General features: G+C 46.5%; 1 protein-coding gene across 4 annotated transcripts in view; it reads right to left on the reverse strand.

Moving 5' to 3' along the window:
* The window catches only part of PHACTR4 (phosphatase and actin regulator 4), an 87,232-nt gene that overhangs the window by 17,652 nt on the left and 49,472 nt on the right, over nucleotides 1–20,108 (reverse strand). The window contains exons 1-5 of one of the 4 annotated variants that reach the window (XM_029571906.1): nucleotides 16,277–16,370; nucleotides 16,106–16,167; nucleotides 2,890–3,060; nucleotides 1,705–1,785; nucleotides 586–741 (exon numbers count right to left, since the gene is read on the reverse strand). In XM_029571906.1, coding sequence (XP_029427766.1) covers nucleotides 586–741; nucleotides 1,705–1,785; nucleotides 2,890–3,060; nucleotides 16,106–16,167; nucleotides 16,277–16,332 — 526 coding nt within the window. In that variant the 5' untranslated portion in view covers nucleotides 16,333–16,370. Of the gene's footprint in view, nucleotides 1–585; nucleotides 742–1,704; nucleotides 1,786–2,889; nucleotides 3,061–16,105; nucleotides 16,168–16,276; nucleotides 16,372–20,108 lie in introns of those variants that run through there. The other 3 variants (XM_029571909.1, XM_029571907.1, XM_029571908.1) reach the window with 3 other exon arrangements.

Here is a 20,108-nt window from a genome sequence, read left to right on the forward strand (position 1 = left end):
TATGTAGCAACGCTGAAAGAGAATGAGTTTCCTGACGGTTAGTTGAACGGATGAAAATAGACCAAGGAGACTCACATGTGGGGGACACTAGCACGGGAAGGCCTGCACATGTTCAGTGAATAGTTGAAGTTTCTGGTCTTAGAAAAACAACTTAACTTGGCACTGGATTATGTCACCCATCTGATGTGGCTGCTTGTTTTGCTCGTCCATGGAGAATGTTAAATGTCCAGAACTCATTTGGCTTAAGGGGGGGGAAGGCCTCCTACTTTACATAATACCTATAGTACCTGAATGTAATCCGCCTTGAAGTGCCGAAAAGCGGAATATAAAAAAAAATTCAGATGTTAGAAGTCTTTTTATAAGTTATTGTGGTGTGGTTAGGTGTTGGACAACAACAACTTATAAAATAAACTGAAAATTGATATTATATATACAGAATTTTTTTTTTTTTTTAATAAAGGAGAAGCGTGCTGGGCAGGGCGTAACTGACTGTCAATCACAGCCAGTTCTTGTGTTAAGAGCACAGCATCAATTTATCCCCAGCCGCGATGAGGACGGCCCTCCCCAGCCCCCTTTCCCTCTCACTTTGTCGCTGTTTCTTGAGCTCCTCAACTGGCACAGTTTTCATGAGGCTCCCTCTCTTCCCGAAGTCCTCCCCCTGGCCAGAGGGCACGCGAGGACCCACAGGGACAGTATGTCCATTCTTCAGTGCAGAGTGGCTGAGCTTGCCCACTTCTCCATCTAAGGTGAAAGGACAAAAAAAAACAAACAAAACAAAATGCTTCATTATTGCCACACTGGAGCAAGGAAGGCCTGTGGAAAGGCGGCAGCATGACTTGCACAGAGACAGCAGCCCAGGAAGGGGAGTGGTGCTCAGCTGGCACACGATACAATTACGGTTCCCAAACTAAAGACCATCTTGGTATGTCCTCGGCTTATTTTTGTTACCCAAATTCTTCGTATCATGCGTTTGATTGTGAAAAGTCAGGTTTCACCTCGCCCTCCCCTCAGCCTTCCTGGTGTGGCCAAAATATTTTAGGCGCCTCCCCCTCGCCTGCTGTCTCACTGCACACGGATGCGAAGAGTTCAGGAGGAGCCGGGAAAAGAAGAAAAAAAAAAAGAGAGTGGGCATGCTATGCTACTGCCGAGGCGAGCGGCAACAGAAACAACCAAGGTTAGTGAGAAAAAAATCACACGAAGGCAAGGGGGAGAATGATTAGGACGCGGGAACATTTCAAGAGAAAAAAAAAAGGATAAGGAATCACTTGGCTGCATTTTCTTGCAAATTCCCATATGCCAGGGTCAGAATGGCAGCAGCATTCAATTTGAATGGGGGGTGGGTGGGTGTTGGCAGGGGGAGGGGGTTAGGCTGCTTTCAGTTTCCCCAGCGGTCTTTGCAACTTGTAGAGGAAAGATTGGGGGAGGGAGATGGGGGGGGGAAAAAAAATTTTCATCGCTGCACTGAGCCAGAGTTTTGCATGGTGATGGTTTAATAAATCCTTCAGGGCACAATGAAAAACTTCAGCCCTGGGTTGCTTGGCAGAAGGGCAGATATTTGGCAGAAGAGAGGGCATTCGTCTAAAAGTTGCAATGAGGGATGGGTCAGCATGGGGAGGGGGGGCAAAGGGGTAATTGAATAGTGGGGTGAGCACATGAAGATGAGATAAACAGACAGACAGACAAAAGTCATCTTCACAGACTCACCCTGATCGGGGTCTTCCAAGAGGACCCCTCTCTTAACCAGCTCCTCTCTGGGTTTTCGCATAGAAATCTTTCGTTCCAAAACTGACATCAAATCAAAACACAAACGTAAAAGAAAAACGCTCAAAACATCGGTAGCTTTTTAGTTGCGATTTTACCTAAACAAATCCATAGATTCAGCATTTTTACCTTAAAAAAAAAAAAAAATCAGTAGGCAGAAATCAACTGATTTACAAAAATTGCTCTGTGTCTGCAAACAATGCAAAGGTGGATTGTGAAGGCTGGGACTTTTGTGCCCACTGATGACAAAATATCTTGAGTTGGTCACCGTCCAATGTCAGAAACCAATCCATTTCCTTCCCTCAGTGGCAGAAGGGAACTTGGTTGTAAGTGGTAGGACTGAGCAGCTTGGACCCGCAGGTTAGTCATGCACAAGAATCCCCTTCCTCCCTCCATGCCAGATGGCATCCCCCCCCCCCCCATCAGCTTATTTTCTTCAAGGCTAATCCTCACAGCCATCCTCCCCAGGCTGGCGTGCATCACCACCATGCCACACTCAAGCTCGTGGCCAGCACTAGAATCTCCTACGCCGCCATGCACAGCGCCGTGACCGGAGCCACAGGCAGGCCCATGAGGAGAAGAACCGGTATCCATCCCTTTTCCTGAAGACCACAGCTCATTGGCTACATGAGCCAGAATCAGCAGACACAGATGAACAAAGAACAAGGATGAAACAAGCCAAACCACTGGGGCACACCTGCAACCTCCTCCACCAGCTGCAAGTCCCCTTAACCAGTTGACACAGAGCAGAAAAATCCTATGTCACAACTCCCGGAGACAGGGGCACTCCCATGCCCGGGAAACCATTTCCCACCTAGTTACCATCAACAAACAGGCAAACCCATTTCTGAGTTCTGTTTTCTTTCTGCTTCTTGCAAAAGCCAGGCAGACTCCAGAGACTGCAACTCCTCTCAGCACCAGAGCTGAGAAGCCCATTCAGAGTCCTCGCTTCCAACGCACAACCAAAGCAAAGCTGAAGTCACTGCAGGACACCTGCGGCTGGCCTAGCTTCCAACGTGAGAAGGGGAAACGGAGAGAAGTCAAAGGGAGGGAGAGCCATGTAGCCATGACCCTTATCCTACCGCCGTCGCCACCACCACCGCCACACCCAGCCTCCCCCGCTCCTACCTTCCGAGGTCTCCTTAAACTTATCGCTGCTTTTCTTTTTGCGCCACTTCCAAGGTTTGAAGATCTTGCCAAAAGTGGAAAACTTGCTTTTCCTCTTGGTGGGAGGTGTGGTATCCCCAGAGTCAGGCAGGTCCGTCCCCATCGCTGGCACCGGGTGATCCACCTCTTCAGCTGGGCAGGGGTTACAAACAAACAATTTATCTTTCTGTTCCACTCTACATCATTCCATCTCCTTCATACCCCCCCCCCCCCAGCCCCCCCCCTTTCCCAAGACCCTTCAGGGCTGTACTGAATGTTTGCAGGAATTTGGATGACTAGGGATGCATTAAGTGCAGGTGCTGGGAAATTCAACAGAGACATGCAAAATGCAGACTCTGCGGCAGACCTAAAAAGATTGATGATTTTATTGAGACGCACTCCATTACAGTTTCACATTGTGGAGAGATCATTTTAATACAAGACTGCAGGCTCAGCAACTTCCAGGCACACACAAAGCAGGAAGAGGAAATGCTAGTGACTTAGAGAATACATATCAGGAGTGGGCAAGAGCCAGTGTCCTGTCTGGTTCTCAGGGTACCCACAATGAATATGCATATGAGAGATTCACATGCACTGCAGGCGGGTTCCTGTGTACAAATCTCTCATGCAGATTCATTGTGGGTACCCCGAGAACCAGACAAGACACTGGCTCTTGAGGACCAGAGGGGGTCACCTATATAGGTTCTGGCCTCCCCTTAACCTTGATACACAAGGATGGACACTTGTGCCACTGGGTCCATGTCAAGACAAGGGCCTTCAGTTTAGCCACTTTATTCTGGCAGAACATATGCGCACAAAATAAAAACAGAAATATTCTCAAGTCCCACTGCAATGTGTTAAGCTAAATTAATTCTTCCTGTAGTAGAACAGCAGACAAATCAGCAACCTGACATTTCAAAAAAACAAAAAAAAAAACTATGGAGAGCACCTCCCCCTCCCTCACAACCAAGCCTTGCCTCTCTCAGTGGCCCATGCCAGAACAGGAGGACTAATTGTACCTGCACCAAGAACAGGCCGAGGAACGAGCTGGGATGGCGCTGCACTGCACTAGGAGATGCCGGCTCCTGAAGCACCCGTACTGCCGAGCCAAGAGCAATAGATATTGGGAAAGAAAGGCAATGCAGGCTTCACAACTCCACCTCACATCCTCCCACAATCCCTTGGGGGCAGGGCAGGCTCATTTCAATGGCACCACAAGACCAAAATGCAGTTGAAATGACAAATGACAACCTGGCTTCATACCTGACGCTGTACGGGCATGGTTCTCAGCTTCTCTGAACAAGACCCTGGGCAGGAAGGATCGATCACCGATAAAGCAGCTACAGATAACCTGGCCAGTTTTGCAATGACTGTCGGTGTTTAAGAACAGAAACCTGAATGGTATGTGCCCCCGCTCGGCCACAGGAAATATAACTTTGAGCACGTTGGTTGGGGAAGAACGAAGCCGAGTCTGGCTTAGGAGCACCAGGTTTGGACTTTGAATTCACAGTACATTCCCCTATCCACCATCCACTGCGATATTCAGCAAGCCAACGAGTGCTCTTGGCGTCTTTCTGGCTAAGACCCAAGCATAGGATCTGAGCTTTGGAAGGGAATAACTGCCCCTTCTGGCCTTGTGATCAACGACTGTGCCTGTGCAATATGGGGGTTAACACACAGACACCACTGGGGGGACCATAATTTAACACCTAATTCACAGCACTCACCTCACAGAGGTAAGGGAGAGGGCAATGTCACTGAAATACTATGCCAGAGCAGTTAAAAGTTTGCACAGATTTTAACACATTCAAAAAGCAACTGGCATTTAAAGTTTGAGTTTCCTTTTTTGTCTTAAGACTGCTCTGTCTACAAAGCTGTTTAGTAAGTTAATTATACATTCTATGTATGTTTTTTAACCTTGTAAACCGTTCTGATATTATTTGGAAGAGCAGTATATAACCTTTTGTAAATAAATACTTAAATAGCCAAAGTAGGATTAAGTCACCTGCTACACAGAAGCAAATTTAAAAGAGGCATAAAACCATGAGGGCAGATATAACAACAGATCTTTAAAATCATGAGTGGAATACAACGGGCAAATGTAAATCTTATTTACTCTTTCAAAAAAAAAAATACAAAGACTAGGGGATACTCCATGAAATTAGTAAGTAGCACATTCAAAGCAAATCTGAGAAAATTCTCTCGCTCAACACATAATTACGCTCTGGAATTTACCGGAGGATGCAGTTTAGCATAGCTGGGTTTCAAAAATGGTCTGGACAAGTTACTGGAGGAGAAGTCCATTAACTGTTATTAACCAAGTAGATTTAAGAAATAGCCACTATTTACTGTTTGGGATTTTACCAGGTATTGTAACCTGGTTTGGCCATTGTTGGAAACAGGATGCTGGGTTTGAGGGTCCCTCGGTCTGACCCAGTATGTTCTTATGTATGCAGAATGCAAGCGTTTTGAGGCAGGAGCCGTTCAGCCTTACAATTCTCTTTTATAGGAGCATGCATGCATGTTGGGAGAGTTTGTTAAAACTTGAAACCAGAATACACATGAACCTCTCTCTCCAAGTCTAATACTCAAGCTTGGGAGAAAGCTACAAATGTTTTATAGCAAGACTATTGTGTGTAAAAAAATCACCATTTCATGTGCTAGAAACCCGACAGATGACAGCCGAAAGACCTCAAAGCCCATCCAGTCTGTCCAGGTCCCCCTACCAGAGGTGCTAAGGAGTTCCGGTACCTCCCAGCTACCCACCCAGCTGCAGAAATATTCTGTGGCATCTCTCATTAAATGATGTTCATGGAAAAAGCAAGTATTTCCACAGGAAGCCGACTGTTTAGAATAACCAGATCACCTTACGTCCAGGCTTAGCACACCGAAAGGTGATTTATCACCGCAGAGCAGAGAGTCAGAGCAATTTTTTTTTTTTTTTAAATCAGACATTTGTAAAGTGACACCACACATCAGTAAAGTGTCACATTTTCTCTGAAAAACTACTAGTAAACCAACAGGTCTGCAGAAAGCTACCAGGAGATATTTGTTTTTAATGTTTACACAGGCCCAGAGTAAATAGCACTGTATTAAATCCCAAGAGGTCACTCTCCCAAACCAATGAGCTTACAATCTAAGTTTGAGGATAGGTAGGTTTAAAGCAACAATATTAAAGGTTTACTTTAAGGAAGGAGGGGGCATTATTGGCACTTAGACAGTCATTAAGGTCACATTTTTGTTTTTAATTATATACCAAGTATATATTTGTGTTCTAAGTTTCTAAAAGCTCCTCCCATCATTCTGAATTCAAGTAAACCAAGCTGCTGCTGTGCTGAGTGCATGCAGGTACAGAAGGGAGGCCTGCAGCACGGCTCGCTCTAGAAACAGGGGTGGCTGGAATAAGAGGAAACTTAAAAATATACAATAGAACAATGGAAGATGAGCGATGGACAAGAAGAGAGAGGAGGGGATGGAGCTGCTGTTCAGTCTGCGTACGTTCAGAAGTACCCGGCTCAGGGTTCTCCAGGTAACAGGGTATCCTGGTCAGCAGCCTGGTTTTCAGGAGATGCACGAGATAGGCTTGCATACAAATTAAGGCAGTGGTTTCTTGAAAAAAAAAAAAACGTGGCTGCTCAGAGATCACGTAGGACCGGGACTGAGGATTTACCGATCTAGCTGCTACTACCTTTAAGCGACTTGCTGAAGGTAGAAAAGTGAGTGATGGATACGAGAAGAGAATCCAAGGGTTCCATAAAGCAGAGCTCCTGTATCCCACCACCAGCCACTTCAGGTGGGGGATTTTGATTTAGAGAGGTAAATGTTAAGCGCTTGGTTCATCCTCTTGTGCCTTTTAAACTGGCGCATCCCCGCACCAGCCTCCAAGGCAGCAGCGCAAACTAACTGCGGGCTGTGAGAAGGAGCCTCATGTGCCTCATCACTGCAGCATTTTCTGCACATGGGAATAAAATAAGCACAGCAGCATACAACCAAGCAATAATTAAATGAACAAGGAGCAATTATTTCAGTGTGGTATTTCCTTCCATAGAAAATCTCACCACACCCTACCAGGGTGGATGATTGCATCAAGTCGACAGCCTGGCAAACAATTTCATGGCGCACTCTAAGTGGATTAAAGGAAGGCAGGAAATATGCACATGATCCCGGCAGGGCCCTTCATACTGGTCATGGCTCAGCCACACATGAACCTGTCTAATGCTGCCTCGGGATCAGTAGCGTAGTTTTCACACAAGGACAGGAGGGAGGAAGTGCTGACATTTCATGTACTTCAAAAATCCGGACAACCAAAAGCCGAGGGAGGGAAGCAGTATGCTGTATGCACTAGCACCTGTAAATGAATCCTGGCAACTCCCAGTTCCCTTCCCAGACTCTTCTGGGACTAGCATAGATGAAAACTACCACTATCCCCAGCTAGGATTTGCTTCTTGATCTGGGACTAGGGTTAGTGCTTCCATGCATTTTCAAAATTAAAACCAGATTTCAGAATTACAAAATAGGGTAAGTTAGACAAATTGACCTAATGTGACAGGCTGTATCACTGCATGGGCCATCTCCCCGCCTGCTGCAGTACTGCAGAACCAACCCAGAGGAGGAAAACCAAGCTGCATTTCTACTTCACAGATCTCTCATCTCCACCGGCAAACAAACAGTCTAGTCAGAGCCTTGGACATTGTAGGAAGGAGAAAGGACCCTTTCCCTGCATTCAGTCACATCAGCATTGCAGTGCAACCGAATGTAGATCACGAAACCAAGACAGTGCATCAAAGCGGTTCCTTTTATTAGAAAGACACTTTCAGGTCTTCAAGGGTTAAACTCCAGAAGCTATTACAACCTACTCTAAAAAAAAAATCAAGGCTTTCTTAAGTCCCACCCCACTATGAACCCTGTGACAGCGCTTCCAGGCCAGTGGCGTGCCAATGTTCCAGAAATGACATGCCGCAGCACGGAAGATGCACCTCACTGCCTCTCCTGGTTTTACAGGACAGTAGGGTGTCTGCTGACCCCCACCCCCAGTCCTCTCACACCGCAGTGAGTCACCCAGGAGGCATGGAAGCCAGCATAAGCAGCTCCTGGTGCACTGAACACTTCACTGCAGGGGTCACCAAGACAAAACAAAATACACAGGGGCACCCAAAACTGCTCACCACTCATTTCCCTGGTTCTCCAGGACCCTTACTATTCCAGGCTTTTGTGGTACTGGCCCCCCCCCTCAGCGGCCCCTTTACCACATAAAATGGAGGCCCCCAGTGTGATCTGCGACTCTAGCAAGTGATACCGCACCTCATTTAGGAAGCATGAGCGAGCATGGGCTTCCCCGACTGTGCCCTGCCTAGAGAAGGTCCAGGAACCCCCCAGGTCTCACCACTATCACTGCCTAGACTGTGGCCTTCAGATGCAGCCTACCAGTGGTTCTCAGCATATCCACAAGGAAAAGGAACAAGATATTTGCATACACTGTCTTCACTGGTCACAAAATACATTTCATTCATATTTATTGTGGGCATCACAAAACTGGCCAGGTGGTGCAAGGTACAGGTTGAGAACCACTGCACTATATTCACCCTGGCAGCAAATATAAACCTGAGGCATTCTTGTTGCCCCTAGAGAGACTTGTTACATTCCTTCTTCACACTTCACTGCCTCTCAAGAATAGAGCCTTGTGAAAGAAGGCAGAGGGCACTGGAAAGGTGGGTGCTTTTAAAAACGACCCAGTGATCATCTAGCACACAGAAAGAGAACGGACCAATAGCAGATAAGTTCCACCCAGTCTGTCCATATTAAGCCTGTGGCAGCACAGCAAGCAAGTGATTGATTTAATGTCTGATTGCTTCCCTCTTCTGTGCCACACATGCTTTAATTCTGTCAAGCTTCTCTCCAATCCCCTTAACTAAAATTCAGGTCTCACTACCTCGAATCTCCAGAAGTGCACAGTCTTGCTCTAGAACAGGATGCCAAACAAAGACTGACACCACTAGTGGTTACCAGAGAGAACGTCCTACGGCGTCACAAGGTGACATCGCACTGGAGATAACTAATAAGGAAGTTCAGGACCGCAGACCAGTTCGTAGAGGACTGTAGGTGCGGCGCCGTGCAGATCGTCACATCCGGCCAATGCCGCATACCGACCAAAATTTCGAAGCCCCGAGATTCTGTTACATCTCAAAAGAGGATCCCAAAAGAGTGGTGGTCTACAAGTGTATTGGAAATAGCTGCACAGGGGCTCAATCCCAGGCACATAACTTGCCTCACATGTGATGAGGCATCTCTGGGATCCGGCAGAGGTGGGAGTAGCAGCTTCTCTCAAACCACCACCCTCCCCCATGCTAAAAGTATGCTGCCTGCGTCAGCTACGGAGCACAGCCCTCACACAGACCATGAGCCGCAAGAGGGAAAACACGCGCACACAGTTCAGCCCAGTGCCCAGATACTGCTGGAAGGACTGGGTGCCCCCCTTACCAACAGCAGCACCATCCCTCACAAGAACAGTGCGAGCGGAGGCACTCACATCTTACACACAAGCAAACTGTGCTCACAGTTTGTTTTTTGTTTTTAATTTTTATCAGGTTTTTCATACAATTTACAAAGAACTTCTTTGCAGTGAAATTAAGAGAAGAAATCTCCAATACGTATAGTATATACATATAATTCAATATATATGTCTAAGATCATGGAAACAACAATTTACCTCTTTATAATTTCAAAGGTAACATGCGGGCGGGGGGGGGGGGGGGAGGAAATCAGATAAAACTTGTAGGAAATCAAATCAAGTTATAACAATTCAGCTTGATTTCACTCCATCATCTTAATTACAGATCCCTTCCCATATTGCAGCTCTATGCCCTCCCATTCAGAAACATCCTCAACTGCTCTGGCATAAAACAAATATACTTATTTCCAGAAAGGTTGAATATGCATTTGTACGGATAACGCAACAGAAAACTTGCACCTAAAGTCAAGGGCTCGAGCCGCATTGACAAAAACAATTTTATACACTTGAGCTGCTCTTGAGAAGTCTGCATATATACGTATCAGATCTCCCATAAAGGAAACATTTCAATTTTTGAAATAACTTTTCATAAACACTCATATTGTACTCAGAAAAGAAGGTAACAAAGAGTACTGCACGCCCAGTGACCGCTAAATTAGAATTTTCCCGATAATCAGTAAGGTTAGCAAAGTCACCCTGGTCACTAGCGACTAAGGACTGGGTAGGACTCTTTCTTTGCGGTAAGAACAGAATTCTCTTAAGAGATGGTATAGATTCTATAGGAATCTTGAGAGTCTCTAACAAATCTTTTAAGGGTCACTAAGGGCATTTCACCCAATACTTTTGGGAAATTTAACAATCTCACATTTAAATGTCTCAAATAATTCTCCATGGACTCCAATCTTCTTAAAGAGGATATTCGATCACTCATGATGGAATTGTTGGAATCTTGTAGACTTTTATCATTAGCCAAAACCTGTATGGAGTTAGAGTGTTCTTGTATTAACAATAAATATTCCTTTTCGACTAAGTGTATTTTCTTCTCAGATCTCTCCAGGCGTTGGGCCTGCTCACTGAATGATTGGGCCATACCTGCAATTAAGTCCCGTAAGGACTCCAATGTGATCACTGCCGGTTTAATAATCTCCTTCCTCCACCACACGCGCTCCGTCCCTAGCTGTCTCCTTCCTCCACCACACGCGCTCAGTCCCTAGCTGTCTCCAGGGAACTGGCTCCCACATCAGATCCTCCCCTCTCAGGAGCCTCTGGATGTGTATTCTGGAGGAGAAACTGCGCCCCAGCCTCAGCAGGTCCACCCTGCTGTGCTTGCCTCTCAACGTCTCCATCCAGGAACCTTGCCCCACCGGGTTCACACAGGGGAGAATATCAAAGCAGTTCTTGGGGGATCAGGTGGGCTCAGTGTCTCTTCCCCCGGCGAGAACAGGGCTCCTCTCCCAGTCTTGCTAAGAGGCTGGAAGCCCTTAATCCAGAGGTAGGAACTGCATACTTAGATATAAAACGCTGCCCCGCAGGGCTGGCTGGGTCCGGTGGAAAGACCCACGCTTTCCCCTTCCTTTTGTGCAGCATTTCTTCCAAGTTAACAAAGGGAAAAAACTTTTTTAGGTAACCAGGACGCAGAGCAGCTATAGCAGCGTCCTCTCAAGCGGCCATCTTGGATTTTCCCCCACAGCTTTAATTACATTCCTGAGTATATTTTATGAATTCTAAGTTTCTGAACGCACTGTCCTACCACTCCAAACTTAAATAAACCAAGCTGATGCTGTGCCAATACTCCGCATCCTATGCTGTAGGGGAATTATGTACATGAAGTATTTTCCCACATCTAGCCAACTAAAATATGAATAAAAGCTCAGTAGAAATCTATTGTCACAAGTTATTCTACATAGTGATTTATAGATAGTCAAAAAAAAAAAAGGCAATTTGCTGCAATTTCTACTTGCTCAAAAAGGACATTTACTAGTTTAAAAAAAAAAAAAAAAGTTTCTCTGGAATGAGATGCAGCACCCTCACAGGCCGATACAACACAGCACGCTCAGCAGAGCGCACTGCTTAACCTGTGGTTGGAGACGCATCCACAACCCCTCATGCTATAAGGGGATTAGCGTGTCCAAAACACGCCTCCAACCCCCCACGCGCTCATCACATACGAATACATGTTAAGGCTAGCTATTCTCCCCAGATACAAAAAAAAAATTGCACCAAACCCACACATTTTTACGCTCAAATTAAAGCCTGCCCAGAGCAGGTGCTAATTTCTGAGAGCCCAAAGCAGAAAATATTACTTTTCTATACAACCTCCAACTTATCGTGGCGATATTAAGTCGAGGAACAAAAAGGTTTAAAAAAAAAAAAGTGCCAGCGGTCAGGTTAGGAAGAGGGATCCTCATAAAATTGAGCGCCCGGTTTCCTAACCAGCTGACAGCCACCTCTCCTGGGCGTCCCTAGCACCTCCTTGGCAGTGCAACCCTTCATTTAAATATTAAATCGCGGGCCCATGAGAGGCGTCCGGGTGTGTGTTAGGACTACGGGCGCTCGTAACCCTGAGCGCCCATTTTCTGGGCGGTTTATGGCACTGGCCTGTCAGTGTGGTTTTATCCTGCTATACATTAAGACATTAACGTTACAAGCGACCCGTAACATGGGCTTCGATGTCAGGCGGCTCAGTTCTGCCTTTTTATATGCACTGGTACGGAGTAGAGAAAACCGAATCCTTGCTCTGGTTTACAGACCTGGCCACATGCCCAGCCGTGCCCGAGAGTCCCTTCCTCATCAGTCCTCGGCGGTTAACTCCATCGGAAAGTCACCACACTTTTTCTACTCCCTTCTGGAGTTCACTTATTACAGTCATCCCCGCTCACCGGAGGTGGCTGCCCTGGGCGCCTGCAGAAAGATTTACAGGTTGGGTGGGGAGAGGGATTACAGCAAGAAATCATAGATAAATGTTTAAAAAGTGAATTATTTCCAGTGGGGGCAAAATGAGCCCCTTCCCCCTGTTGGCTCCCTATTTTCCATCTTCTCTACAAAAGCTTCAGGCCGCATTGGATCCCTCCAGATCAGCTCAGGCATCTCTGGACCGGGGGTGGAGGGGTTTCACCGTCTCACCTTTGCAACCAACACTTGCCCACATCCAAATCACAGTCTGCACGAGAGAGGGAGAGAGACCCAAACGGGGAATTTCAACCTCTGAGACAAAGCCACTGGCTGCTTTTCTACTCCTTAATCCTCCCAAGTCCAGTGGGTTTGAAAAGGGCCTCCCCTATCCTGTGGCAGGATTTTACTACAGAGGATCTCAATCTTAGCCAAAAAGGCTGAAAGCTACAGAACAGAACATTCCCACCCTCCAAAAGCAATGGTTACATTTTGTAGAAGAGAAATGTACATTTAAAAGATCGCGCTGACGCAAGTATACCAAGGATGAAGCAGCACATTGTCTCCAGCAGGAAGAATGCACACGTCTACAGGTCTTTTCTGAGTTATTCCTTGTGCTGTGTTCTCTGCTTTTTTTTTTTTTTTAAACTCCACGGCCCTTCCTATGTATTGCGCTTGAGCCTAGAACTCCAGTAAGGTCCAGAAATCCCACACCATGACGGAAGCGGGGGAGGGGGGGGGGGGGGAAGAATTTGAGGCCTAGAAGTTGGAATCTTCCTGACATCGTTTCTCGTAAACCAAATGCTCCGGGGAATACTCTATTCACAGCAATTATTCCCCTGCCTTCAGCTGTACAACAAGGAGTGATAGGATCTCCCAATCTAACAGAACTGGTTTTTCTGGCAGACAAGAAAGAAAGAATTATTCTAGTGGGCCACAGCTACACCAACCACCTCCCGAAAAACAAAAAACCTCTCTGGATTACCAAGGCATGTGACGTGTTAGAGCCACTTCCACCTGTTATCTGCACCACCGGCAGAAGGTAATCCTGGATTAAGCAGGCCTGACGGGTTGTGCAAAAACTGTCCCAGGTGTAGGAGGGAGATGCAGACAGTCGTTCTATCCTTGAGCCACGGGTGCTCAGGCGCCACAATTCCAGAACAGGATTTTAAGGGGCCATTTCAACCCGCCCAACCCAAAAAATATTAGTTGGACTGCAATGCCATATGCTGGTATGCAGCACTAGAGCATAGTGCTACGCACTCTTACAAGGAGAAACCCCTCCCCCATCCTAGGTTTTCTGGTTTCTCCAGGTGCCATAGCCCCTTGGTCAGGCCTATGAGGACATCCCTCCAGAACCGCTCCCCCTTCCATAGAGGAACAGATGCTCACACCCCAGAACATGCTGAACCTTCAACCTGCAAGTTACTTTCTCCTCCTGAGATACTACCGTGTCCTAGTTTAGAGCTATATCACCAGCAGGAGCGCAGGTCACTCCAGCCCGCTTTCTTTAATCAGCTCGACATCTTCACGAAAGGCAGAGAGACACACATTCAATTTCACTTTAGGAGAAAGAGGACCAACCTGTCCTGAAAAGCCCTGATCTTCTAGGGGTGTCCTGACTGTTATTGGCAGAAGCCAAAGCTTAGAAACAATCCCTTTTCTCGGGGTATCGTTCCCACTTCTACCCTGCCTTGGCAGCTCTTGCTCTTGGCGCACTACGTAGCATCAGTTATTCTCAGCACTGCTGCAGTCTGAATCCTTTTCCTGATCAGCAATGTTAGAAAGGTTGGGATGAATTAAAAGAAATACAGCAGTAAGAGTAACCAATACCCTGTAGCCTGTGCGGACGGTCTTCCTGGTAACATGACCTTACCCAGTCTGCCCATCCACACCAACTCAATTTTACAATCCCTACCAACAAGGGTTCAAACCCCACTGCTGCTGCTTGTAAGATGCTTCACCTTCCATTGCCTGTCGTACAAATCTGGATTGTAAGCCCCTGGGGAGAGGGAAATGCCCTCAGTTACCTGAATGTAATTCTGCTTTGAAGTGCCGGAAAGCAGAATATAAATCCAATAAATAAAATCTCTCCTTCAGAGATCCCCTGTATTTATCCCATGCTTTCTTGAATTCAGACCACACATCCACCTCCTGTGCATGGAAACCTTTGAGATACTGAAATGTTTCTGTCGTATCTGCCCCCTCTCACCTTTCCTCCAGGGTGTACATGCTTAGATCTTTGAGTCTATCCTCCTATGCTTTAGAACAAAGACCACTGGCCATTTTAATAGCCTCCCTCTGGACCAACCCCATCCTGTTTATATCCTTTTGAAGGTGCTGTCTCCAGAATTGTACACAGTATTCCAAATAAGGTTTCATCAGGGACCTATATAGGGGTAATATCACCTTTTGTCTGATGACCATTCCTCTCCTTAAGCCGCCAGTATCTTTCCGGCTTCTACCTTCAGCTTATCTACCTGTTTGGGCTCCCTAAGATAGACACGACCACCCCCAGATCCCACTCTTTCATGCTTAGAAGTAGACAGAAGCAAGATATGATAAGGGTAAAGGCCAAGGTAGTATTGTTAGGTCAAAATCAAAGGCGAAAAAAAAAATCACATTAGATAAGAAAACTAGAATATCTAAAAGCGAAAATCTCTTTCCCATCCCCTTCTGGTTTCAGCACTCTTACAAAATCTGAAGGTACTGTTAAAAGAATGAGGGAGGAGACAGGGGCTATTCTATCTATCAAAGAAGAAGATAGCCCTATCAGTATTAAAGGCATTTCTTGGAAAATGTTAGGACTTGGCTTCCAGGTGCTAGGCACATGTTTGCCCCCTGCACTCCCTGCAGGTCACAGCTGAAATGCACCCAAGGTCCACAAGAATGTCAGATTCCACGGTGAAAGACTTTGTCCATGTATATCCAAGAATAAGATCTTAAAATATACTAAAGAAAGCAAAACACATTTTAGGGGATCTGAAAGTAGCCGGTTCATCATTTTTACTCTGCTCAATTTCAGTAAACATTCAAAAGAATGGATAGCACACAAATTTCTAACAAGAAGAAAGCTACAGCTAGCACATAAAAACATGGAAGATTGAACCACTCACCATCGTGACTAGACAACAAGCGAGCCCATAAGACTAGCTATGCTTCTTAGTGATTGCTCCGCAGCTGATCATGGTGCATCCTTTTATTAAAATTAGATGCCTAGCTCTCTCTGGCTGGAAAAGGATTTCTGATCCTTAATGTTCTCTCTTGGACTCACGGCCTCTCCCTCCCTGGGAGCGCAGAGTGCAGTCTCAGGGCAGGCCATAAATCAAGAGACCACCAAGGGTTGGGGACTGGAGTAGATTAAAGTTATGGTGACCAACACAGAAAGAGAGTCCGAATTCCAACAACGTTAGGAGCAACGCACTCTCTGGGCACTGTAAGGAGACGTTTCAGCCTCTCTACGTCTTCCGAGACTCAGAAGGGCAGAAACTGCTTGGCAAGAAAGAAGAAAAGGTTTCCTTAAAATCCACACACACACAAAAAAAAAAAAAAAAGGCCAAGATAACAAGGAAATGTGCCACACAGTCTAGTGAACAAGTTTAGTACATAAAGGGGTGAAAAACTACCAAGACACGACTTGCTTCCATGTTCCTGCCCACTAAGACAGAAGCATTTCCAGTTTGACTAGCTCTGTGCAGTTGGCACTTTTCCACCCCCTGCATTCCTTCCAACGCACATACGAGAACCACCTGTGATCCTAGCCAGTGCCCGCAGCAAACAGAATCCCTCTCCTCTACTCACCAATTGCCGGGGTCATCGGCCTGGAGAAGAATGCCTGACCCATGATCAGTGCCTCTTCCACCCTAGTGAAAAAAAATAAAATGGGAGGGGGGAGCCAGCGGGCACAACACAAGCCTCTTTTTTTCTCTCTCTTTAAACTAGAAAGATTTGTAATTCCACCCGGGGACTGACCAGAAGAGGGAAAAGCCTGGGCCGGAGGCTGTCCTGAGCCCTACCGGCCCAGCCATCTGTGGCTCTCATAAATAAGGTCAGGGCGCCAGCTCGCTCAGCGCAGGAATGCCTGTCATTCCAGAGAGCACACGGTTTGGGGCAGGAGGGTTGGGAAGGGGGAGGAGACTGCCAACCACACTGGGCTGCTCAGTTGCATAACCCAAATCAACACACACATCCTCCACCCACCCACCTTCCTGCTTCCCAGCTCTGGGCAGGGGAGGGAGCCAGAGAAATTAAAAGAAAAAAAAAAGATCTGTTACTTCAGATCAGCCAAAACAAAACAAAAAAAAAAAAAAGCACCAACTTCTTGCTTGACGCAAGCTCCCTCCAGCGGCGCTGCCACAATCCCCCTGCGGGACGCCAGCCTGCCCCCGACCCGTTCTTGGGACATGCGTCGTGCAGGCACACGAAACCTCACTATTTTCTAACTACTTCGGTTTCGTTTCATTCAGTGACGTCACAGTGAAAGCTGCGACGCATTCCGGTTTGTTACCCTGAAAAGAGCTCATCATGTAGGTGGCTCAAAGAAACAGAACGTGATGGCAGATAAGGCCCAATCTGCTTTTCTTTGCAATGCACAGACCTCCCAACTGATCTCACCACCCATGGTCGACTTAAGGCCCCAGGTCACAGCCAGCTCCGCTCGCTTGGAAAATCTCAGTTTGTGCACCATTCTGCCAACACGGCTGCTTATAAGGGTGAAAGGTCAAAACCAATCATAACAAAACTGGAAATCTAAGTAGTTTGTCAAGGTTGCTGGGTGGCTCTTATGCTTTGAGGAGGCTCCTGGGGTAGCGTTTCTCACATAAACACACCCCCACCCCATGACACAGGTGCCTCTTGTGTGGGTGTAGCTTCATGGCAGGGACCCATGCTGCCACAAGGGCAATCTAGGGTCATGGCCCGAGCTGTACCTGCTCACCCCCCCTGGGCAGGCTGGAGCATTACAGGGGTATCACTGGCAGTCCCTAGGGGGAGGCGGCATATGCAAGAGATGCACTCAGCTTTTGCCAATTGCTTGGGCTATGGCACTTTCCCATTTTGCTGTTTTAGGGGAGAGGAGTTTGATGGAGATCCCCACTCACAGCCTGTGATCTGGAAACAGGGGAAAGAGGAGGAAAATAGGTCGATGCAATACTGGCATGCGATAAACAGGGGCTCATGGCTGAGCACCCACTTTCTTAACATGCACCCAACATGAGCTGTAGTGTAAAAAAAAAAAAAAAGGAGGCGCTAGGAGAAACTGAGCATCCCTAGCGCCTCCTCTGCAACGGGTGCTCAGGAGATGTGGCTGTCAGTGCGGGTTAGGAAAATGGACACTCGTCCAAGCATCCAATTTCTCCGGCTACCGGCACAAAAACCACGCACCATGACCCGGGCCTGCACGTATACTGGGCGCCAAGAATTTTTTTTTCAAGTTTTTATTTTTTGCTTGATGCTACTTTGTGGTTCCTCCTATTTTGTATTGTAACCAGACTAATAGGAGGAACACAGAAAGCAGGATTTTTGGTGTTCTTGTAGAGCCCTTGACTGTGGCCAGGCTGGCGTTATGTTTGCATTGTTACAATGGGCGCATTGACCACGCAGGAATTTATTTTATTTTTTTTATAAAATCGGGCAGTAATAGCCTCATCTACACGGAATTTGCACGCGATGAGTGCTATTAGCTACGTGCGTTTTGGACGCGCCGATCCCAGTATTGCATAGGGCGTTGAGCTGCGCGCTGACCTCAGCGCTTTATATTGGCATCAGCCTAAAAGTGAGTACAAGAAGAGAAAATACATGAAGTAGCTTTGCCTGCTCGTGCCTTCAGCTCTCCCCTGTTATACATGCTGAGGGAGAAGTAATCCCAAATTAGCAGCATCCACCAGCTGGGAGATTTTACCTTTCAGACTCTGAGAAAACTTCACAGGGAGTCCCCGCTGTCTTGTACCCTTCATCTTCTGATGCTTATTTACTCAAGAAGCTGTCTTTTTTTTTCTTTTTTAAATATGACCCTCCAATGAAAAACACAGCATGCAATGTAAAACACAGTATAATTCTTTTAGGAGAGGATGCCAGACAAATATTTTTAAAGTCAAAGCAGGTCTCCAATAGCTTACTTGAAAACAGAAGGTTAAAAAGCTCTCTTGAAGCTTGCACACTGGGCCCCCTCAGGAGGAGCAGTATCAACTGCCCTCTGATCCCCTCTGGACATTATCAGGAACTATTTGGTTAGTGCCCCCCCCTCCCCTCAATAGGAGCTAGGAGTGCGTGAGAAAAAGTTCTCTGCAAACACCAAATAATAAATGTTGTATGGTCTGAAGAGAGCACCTCCGTATAGTCATCTTACGAATTACAGGGGATACTTAAGCAAGTGCCCTCTCTGCGCTCAGCTCTAGACCTTAAGGCATACAGTGTCAACATGTGGATCATGTACAGCACTGTGTACAGTCAAGGCACCAAGGAAGTAATCACATTAAACATTTTATACCTCTGAACTGGAGGGCCTAGACCTCATTTACACAGACAAAATGTGGTCCCAGTTCCTGACCTCCAGCATGCTCTAGAACCTGACTCCCAGGTTACTGCTCCAGACACAACCCCTCCCCTTTCAGCACAATATCCAAGCTCTCTCTGCTTTTCTTCAGTTTCAAATATACTTAGTCTGCAATAAATACACCTCCCTTTGGCTACCCTAGGATGTCTGGACAGATTGACATTTAGCTGCACGAGCAGCAGAGAGCCTCAGACGGGAGGGTGGAGGAGAGGTCCACTTCCTGTTCAGCTTCCAGGCTGCTACTCCCATTTCCTCTCACAGACCCTGCACCTCCCCTTCCCCTCTAATCCCAGGAGGGGAGCCTAAAACAGGAGTTAGACTGCAAAGGCCTCAGATTCCAGTCAGGAACAATGTCGCCAAAAACCATATGTAAAAATCTACAAGTAGGCAAACCTCTCCTAGTGATGGCAGCCAGGTCTGTTCCATCCCAAACACAGGACTCAAACTCAGCTCAAGCGTCTCACACACACAGCCCTGCCACAGGATAGGTAGAGCATGGGCAGCAGCGGTGCAAACTTCCCTGGCACCCACACTGCCCCATCACAGAACAGGAGTCGTGCAAGGGTCCTCACACATACATGGGGGATGCTTAGGGATCTTCTATATTTATCCTAAACATTTCTAGACTGCTTCCCCAGACAAAAACAGGCTGCCCACAGAAGAATATGAAATGACATTCACACACACACACGCTATCACACTTTCCTTAGACATATTCTGACTACTTAGCCCTACATATGGCGGTTTTAAAAATAAGCCTTCCCACATAATGTACATTTGTTCTGAGCATATGACTTTTTTCTATTTTTTTTGTAATCTTTTTATTTATAATTTTTAAAGAAACATCAGTTACAATGCACCTTTCCTTGTTAACACAAATTAAGTCATTTTGCAGATTATACAAAGAAATCTCATGACCAAGGCCTCTCACATGGTCCCATTCCAATACAATCAAATTCCAACTTTGAAAATCAAGAGCCTGCATCTGTTCCCTCCAAATGTGGATTATACAATTCTAATTTATCTTGAAGCAGGAGGGTCAGTTTCTCTAACACAGCTAGCTCAGCAATTTTTAAATCCCGACGATGTCTGCAAGGGGTGCATTTCCAGCGGCATGTAACACGGCCTAGCTTCTTATGTCCCCTCATTTCCCCAATAAGAAGCATCACCTATAAGCGACTGTTTACATATCCTCCAAATTCAAATCGGTAATATCCAAGCACAACTTTTGAATTTCAATGCAGTCCCACC

Source organism: Rhinatrema bivittatum, chromosome 11 (assembly GCF_901001135.1).
Source record: "Rhinatrema bivittatum chromosome 11, aRhiBiv1.1, whole genome shotgun sequence".
NCBI classification, from domain to species: Eukaryota; Metazoa; Chordata; class Amphibia; order Gymnophiona; family Rhinatrematidae; genus Rhinatrema; species Rhinatrema bivittatum.